Genomic DNA, 7549 nt, shown 5'->3' with positions numbered 1-7549 from the left:
ACACACACACACACACACACACACACACACACACACACACACACACAGAGTGATCACTCTGGCCTTTGCTTACTCAGTTCCCCTACCTAGGACCCCATCCCCATCTTCCCACCTCTCTTCCTCCTGATCAGAATTCTGCCAGCTTTTCAGGGTCCAACTCCTGTCTCGCCTCCTGTGGCCTCAACTAACTGCCCTTCCTATAGCCAGAGCTACATAATTTCACCCACGTAGTTACCACACACTGTTTTGTGCTGTCTTCTAATTGTCTCGTGAGTGAATTACCTCCCCATCCAGAAGGCCTGTCTCCCTCACAGCCCAGCTGGGCCCAGGGCTAGGCACACAGGAAGCACCCTGCAAATATTTGTTGATTGTATTTGAGTCACTGAATGTATGAGCTGAAAGGAACCTAAGAGACCATTTAGTTCAACCCCTTGGTTTTACAGATGAAGAAACAGAGGCCCAGGGAAGGGAAATTCATTGTTGAAGATCACACAATGAGTTATTGGTGGGATCAGGATTAGAACCCAGGTGTCTTGGCTCTCAGTCCTCGGGTGCTTCCCTCTACACCCTGCTGCCCTCCCTTCCATGGTGACAACAAAAAAGAATCAACTTAACACCTCCTCTCCATTTTTTTTTGCAGAGAGTAAGGCTAACATTGGAGAGAAAGAAGGTTCTGTTCCTAGTTCCCTTCTTTTGTTCCATAAACTACTCAGTCTGAGAGGGAGTAAGAAACTAGTTAGGTAGCAAGGTCATCAGGGATCTGAGTCCCAGCCTGACTAGGAGCTCGACCTCTCCACCTAGTGCCTCAGTTTCTCTTCCTTTTGAAAGAATGCCCCTCCCTCCTCATTACCACTGTGTCCTTCCTAGAGAAGTGGAAAAGAAAGAAATCACAATGAAATTACGATAAGGGAGTCCTGGGCCTGGGACAATATTGATATGTGGGGTCCTGAAAAGAAGGAATAGAAGCCTCCAGAGTCTGTGGATATTTTTTTAAAGGTGAGGCAATGTGGTTAAGTGACCTGCCCAGGGTCACACAGCTAGTGTCAATTATCTGAGGCCAGATTTGAACTCAAGTCCTCCTCACTCCTAGGCTGGTACTCTATCCACTGCGCCACATAGCTGCCCCAATATTTGTCTTTTGAAAGCAGATAGCTATGTATTTCTCTGAAAGTCCTTATAGTAGCTGCCCTTTCATAAGTTCCCATGGAGCTACCCCCAAGGGGAGAGCCAAACTTACGTGTTGCCACTGGTCAAGGATTAGTGGCCGATATCGAAGGAAGAACTTAAGAGGGAAAGACTCGGGATCCGGCCAGGAGGAGGGTGTCTGCCAGGTCACCTCCAGGCGGCGAGGGCTGCTGGGTACAGGCCGGGCCACAACATTTTCTGGAGGATCTGGCTTCACTGATTGGAAAAAAAAAAACCAAAAAACCATATCCCAGACATCATCATCGACTTTGTCACTAACATTGTAGCCATATCCACCTTCCCCACTCTCACTGTCACCATGATTACCATTGAAGTTACTCATCCCCACAAATCATCACAGGGCTTGCCTACTCTAAGGGATTTTACCTCCATCAGACCTTTGTCCCTTAAGATAGACTGAAAGAATGTCCCCTTCCCTCTATGGCCTTTATTGCACTCCACAGCCCCCAAGATGACTATTCCTCTAGCCTTGAACCATGAAGAAAGCAGGGAGCCAAGGACTGACTTCTATTTTATCTTCCAAAGGCGTTCTGGCTATAGGACTAATGCCAAGATATCAGAGGGGTCTCCCGACTATGGGGGATGCAAGCTGAAAGAGAAGAGGTTGAGATTTGGACAGAGAAAAGAGTGAAGATTGAGGAAGGTTGAAAGGAGAAAAGGTCTGAAGAGGACAGGACAGACCAGAAGACGACTAGAAGTGGTAAGATGGTTTAGAGAAGACAGGGATGGTTGAAGCGAGCCTAGGAGGGCCTATGGAGAGGATATACAAACTGGGAGGAGGCTAAGTGGGGAAAAGTGCATAGCACCTAGCATAGACAAGGAGGAAAACAGAAGGAAGGCTGGAAGAGATAGATAGGTCTGAGTGTAGAAGGGGACTAGGTTTGGAGGGATAGGGTGAGGATAGGAAGGGAAGACCTATGGGAGAAATAGGACAGGATGGAAGGAGGTGGGGGTGCATTAGGGTCAGGGTAGGAGGAGACTAGGGGAGAGGGGATCTGGGAGGGACAGGACAGGATGGGGGAGGGGAACCCAGGGGAGACAGAGGAGGTCTGGAGTGAGGAGGCCAGGGAGGGGTAGGAGAGGCGCCTATCCCAGCCCTGTCTCTTGCTCTGACACCTCATTCATCACCCGAAACTTAAGGAAGCCATTAAGTTGGGTGGAAGGGGCTGGGGCTGGGGTTGGGGGCGGGGGCTGCAGCTGTTCTGCATAATAGCCCTCCTCTCTGCCTTCATCCAGCACCTCCACTCTTCCTCCCACCCAGAATGCAGTCAGGTTCAGGATTCTCAGAACCAGTTCATCCACTCCCCTGCCCACACAGAAAGGAAATATCAGCGGGTCCTTGAGGTCAGCAGAGTAGGGAACATAAGACACATGTGAAATAACATCCCAATGAGTGAGAGCCTCAGAACTGGACATCTTGACCAGGTCAGCTCATCAGCAACACACCCGAAAACCCTACTGGGTTATCTGAGGGGAGACTTTTAAGGATTCCCCCAATGTTCGGGGAGCCATGGCTTCTGCCCTCAGGGAGCACCCCCACCCTCCCAGTCTGACAGGGAACGTGGCTGCCATCCATGGCAAGTCTAGTTCCCACCGGAGTCACTGAGGTGCCCACATCTCAGGAAGGTAAATGAAGGCAGAGCTCATCACCCCCACCCCACAGTCATATCTCAGCATCCTTTGCCAGGGAGTACAGCGGCAGACCTGTGAAACACCACTCTGGGGGAAACCCTCAGGCCTGGGAGTGGGGGACAGTCCTGAGAAAACTCTGATGGAGTCAAGTGAGGATGAAAATATAGGGGCAATGAAGAGGCATGATGTGGGTGCTCCTTAGGATGAGGACAGATCCAGGGTCCTGAGGGTTTGAGAATCCCCAAAGGAACATTGAGGGGGATCCTGGGAGACTAGAAGTCTTGGCGGCCAGGCTGTGGTTCCTCACAATGAGGACTCCCTGAAGTGGATCCTGGGAGGGTCCTCTGGATGCAGTGCTAGTCCCTTCCTTGATGTGATATATGAGGTACAGACCGAAGGGGGAACACTTTATGACAGGACCCAGATAGCCTGGTTTCCAGGCTTTGTTGAACTGATGCTTTCAGAAAAGAAGCTCAATAATGGTTCTCTCGGTTCTCAAGGAAAACCCGGCAGGTGGCTGCTCCAGAGGGCACCGGTGTTTATAGACTGTTTTGGAGCAGTAGGCTGTTAATGATGGAAGTAATGATTTCCCCAGCTAAAGGAGATAATAGGCAGTTAATTACCTGCCTCTGGGAAATTAAGGAAGGGACAACCCAAACCAGGGAGTGCTAAAGAAGCCACCAGCATCACCCATCAGTGGTCTCTAAACACAGAATACACATGTGTATTCATGGTAAGGCATGTGCTTATGCCTCAACTCACACCTGTTGAGCATACTGTGTCTATCACTTTAAGACCCAGTTCAAGACCCCTCCACCAAAGCCAGAACTGATCAATCCTACAGCTACTCTTATTACATAGTCACTCTGTGCTCTTGGAGGCTTGTAGCAGATTAATTCTCCAGGCTGTCTTTGTCTTCACGCTCACACCTTACCTATAGTGAACTCATCAAAGGTGATGGATGTGGAGTTGTGGCCCAGGGCATTGGTGACCGTCAGTGTGACCTTGTATTTGACGGTAGAGAAGAGGTGTGTGTATCGGATGTGACACCGGTTCTTGGGGGCTGGGTCCTTCTCACAGCCTAACAGTCTGGAGCCATGCCTATCCAAGGAGAAGGAGGAGAAGGAGAAAGAGAGGCGGTGACAGAGATCAAGGAGGACAAAGAGGTTATCTGTTACTAGGGGACCCTCATACCTCGCCCCTCCCCTTCTTTTCAGGCAAAAACCCTAGGCTTTCTCCTCCAGGAAGCCTTCCCAGATGAACCCCAGCCCAGCTCCCAATACACCGACACCACGATTGCCCTCCTCAGACTCACAGGATGGTCCCTAGGAATAGGAGGCAGAGTCACTTACAGAACTGTCACATTGAAGGTGTTGGGTATGAATGTGGGTGCAGGCAAGTGCCAGCTGCAGTAGAATCCCTTGGGGTAGCTGTTAGAGCGGCAGGTGAGGACAGGCTCTCGGGGTGGCACTGAGGGGAAGAAGGGAAAAGTCGGGAGGGGGAAAGGCCTTGGTTTAGCACCTTCAGAATCAACCTGAGGAAACCACTCACCTAGCTACCCCCTGCCTTTCTGGTCCCTGGGTTGAGGATGCCTAGTGGTTTGTTGGCCCGCCCCTTCTTCTGCAGAGGTTCATAGCTCTCCCCCCATCCAGCACCCATTTCACTACAGTGACCATATTCTAGTGGCCACAAGGTGGCAGCAGTGTCTGGACCCACAATAAAGTGGGGGGAGAAGAAGGGGAAGAAGCCAAGCAGCCCCAAAGAAGACCCAATCTCATCCAGCTTCTTGGTGTCTGCAGCCTCCACCCATACCTTCCTCCCCTTCCTCAATTCCTTCCTGTATTCAAAGTGGCACCCTTCTTCCTGCTGCATTGTTAATGATCTTGCCTTGCCTTCAGTGGGAAACAAAAAACAAAGACGGAGAAATAAATAACCACAGCCTTGCACTTGCACTGTACTTTTTATACGTTAAGATGCACCATCAAGTACACATTCTCCTTTGACCCTAACAACAGCCCTGTAAGGTAAACAAGGCAGGTATGATTATTATCCCCCTTTTACAGATGAGGAAACTGAGACACAATAAGGTCACACAGCTATTAAGTGACAGAACCAGGCACTAGAACCCAGGTCCCCTAACTTTTGGTCCAATGCTCAAAATCACAGATGTTCAGAGTCAGACGTGATCACACATCATTTCATCTAACAGGAGTTTCCTCTACAAAATCCCAGGCAAGTGGCCATCCGATTCATACTTGTAAACCTCTAGTGACGATAAATGAATGAAAAAACATTTATTAAACTCTTTATTAGGTACCAAGCACTGTGCTACACGCTGAATCATAGGATCATACATGGACTTCCAGACTTTGTTGGAAGGGAACTCGGAGGACATTGAGTCCAGCTTCCTGATTTTACCAACAAGGGAGCTGGGCTCCAGGGTGGTTAAGGTTAGAGGACTCACCCAAGGTCACCCAAGTAGGTAGGAGCCCAGCCCCTGTGGCTCCAAATCTAAGCTGTTTTCACTTCACAGTGGTACCCTCTCCCTACCACTGAGGCAGCCCAGTATTACACTTTGGGATAACTTGGATGGTTAAGGAAGCATGCCTCTCCGTAACTCATTGCTCCTAGTTCTGCCCAGACAGAATAAATTTAATCTCTCGTTCACGTCCCACCCCCTACACCCCCCCCCACCTTAAGTCTTCTGTTCTACTAAGATCCCCAGCTCCTTCAATCATTCCTTTCACCACCCTGGTTGCCTTCTCTGGCATTCCAATTTGCCAGTGTCCTTCTTGGATGGCTCTTGGAACTGAGCACAATACTCCAGATGTGTCTGACCTTATCCCAAACACCATGGGTCTAGTACTACATCCTAAGACTAAATAAGCTTTTTTTGGCTGCAATGTTTTGGCCACAATACTGGCTCATAACAAGCTTGGAATTCACTGAGAACCCCAGATCTTTTCCATGCCATTGTCTGACCTCATTTCCTTCATCCTTTATTAGTATGCTTTATATCAAAAGTAGAAGAAAAGGGGCAGCTAGGTGGTGCAGTGGATAGAGCAATGGCCCTTCTGGAGTCAGAAGGTCTTGAGTTCAAATCTGGCTTCAGATAGTTGGCACTTACTAGCTGTATGACCCTAGGCAAGTCACCTAACCCTGATTGCCTTTCCAAAAAAAAAATTAAAACTAAAAAAAAGTAGAAGGAAAAAAAAAAGAGAAAGAGACAAAAAGAGAGATGGAAGGGCAGCTAGGTGGCACAGTGGATAGAGCATAGGCCCTGGAGTCAGGAGGACTTGAGTTCAAATGAGGTCTCAGACATATGTTCACACTCACTAGCTGTGTGACCTTGGGCAAGTCATTTAACCCCAATTGCTTCAACAACAAAAAAGAGAGAAAGAGATGGATAGAGACTATTTGGAGATCCCTGAGTTTTGGGGCAGCTAGGTGGTGCAGTGGATACAGTACCGGCACTGGAGTCAGGAGGACCCGAGTTCAAATCTGGCCTCAGACACATACTACTAGGAAGTAGCTTCCTAGCTGTGTGACTCTGGGCAAGTCACTTAACCCCAATTGCCTCACCAAAATAAAAAAAAAATTCAAGCGAGAGCCCTGAGTTTGAATCGTCTCCAACCCAGTTATACAACCCTGGGTAAGGAATTTAATTTCTCTAAGCCTCATTTTCCTCATCTGTAAAATGGGGATAATAATACTACTATAATACCTACCTCAAAGGGCTGTTGGGAATCAGATGAGCTAATTATGTAAAGAGCACTATATAAATGTCAGCTATCATCATTATAAAGATGAAGGAAGTGAAGAGGGAAACTAAGACACAGAGCAAAGGTGGAAGTGAGGTGAGTGGGGAGGGATGAGACACCCTCTCTCTTCCTGTCTATTCTTTGAATCAGCAGCAAATGGAGAAATCACAAGGGACAACTGATTGAAGATTATGTCTGATTCAGGGTCAGAAATGAGAGAAAGGTGGGATGCCCTGGGGGAGCTTCTCTCCTTCAGTACCTGACATCCCAAGGACTGTCCCCAACCCCCTTCAGACCAGGCACTGGTCTTCAAATGTCCACTAAGTGAACACTGGGAGAATAGCAAGTGAGTTGCTGGTTGCTAAAGGGAAGGAGAAGTAACCTCCTTTATACTGCCCAGGAATAGTGAGATAGACCAGATGATCTTTGCTAGGCCTTGCAAGGCCCATAAGTCTACTTATCTGTCTGCCTCTCTGCCCATATATCAAGGCACACGTTCATGGTGATACAGTGCTATCCCAATACACAGCTATTTCCCACCACATACCTAAAATCTAGACAAATAATAATAATGCACTGTTATGTGGTGGCTGGAGCATTGGATATGAAATCAGAAGACGGGTTCAAATCCTAACTCGGAAACTTACTGACTTTGCGGCCCTGGGCAAATGAAACCTCTCTGAGCCTCATCTGGAAAGTAAGGCTGTGGACCAAGCTAGCTTCTAAGGCTCCTTTCAGCTCTAAATCTATGACCCCATAGTGCTATTCCACTAACTACACAGATAGCAAGATCCACGCTAATCCTGATGCACAGTGATTTCAACGCTCAGCTCTCTTGATGTATAACTGTTCCATGCTGGGAAGGGAAATGGGAACTTTTCCTATAGGAGGACCCAGGTACTCAGGACACGGGGGTGCCCATGCCAAGGCCAACTGGTTGTGCCATGGCT

General features: G+C 48.5%; 1 protein-coding gene across 4 annotated transcripts in view; it reads right to left on the bottom strand.

The window, feature by feature from the left end:
• CNTFR (ciliary neurotrophic factor receptor) overlaps positions 1–7549 on the bottom strand; it is a 93494-nt gene that overhangs the window by 11688 nt on the left and 74257 nt on the right. For all 4 annotated transcript variants that reach the window (XM_027839297.1, XM_027839295.1, XM_027839296.1 and 1 more), the window contains 3 exons: positions 4191–4308; positions 3773–3939; positions 1238–1401 (listed from right to left, as the gene is read on the bottom strand). In XM_027839297.1, coding sequence (XP_027695098.1) covers positions 1238–1401; positions 3773–3939; positions 4191–4308 — 449 coding nt within the window. The remainder of the gene's footprint in view (positions 1–1237; positions 1402–3772; positions 3940–4190; positions 4309–7549) is intronic.

The sequence above is a fragment of the Vombatus ursinus genome, unplaced genomic scaffold (genome assembly GCF_900497805.2).
Source record: "Vombatus ursinus unplaced genomic scaffold, bare-nosed wombat genome assembly UNPS02014832.1, whole genome shotgun sequence".
Lineage (NCBI taxonomy): Eukaryota > Metazoa > Chordata > Mammalia > Diprotodontia > Vombatidae > Vombatus > Vombatus ursinus.
Note: the sequence above shows the minus strand (reverse complement) of the source record. Positions and strands in the feature narration are given on the sequence as shown.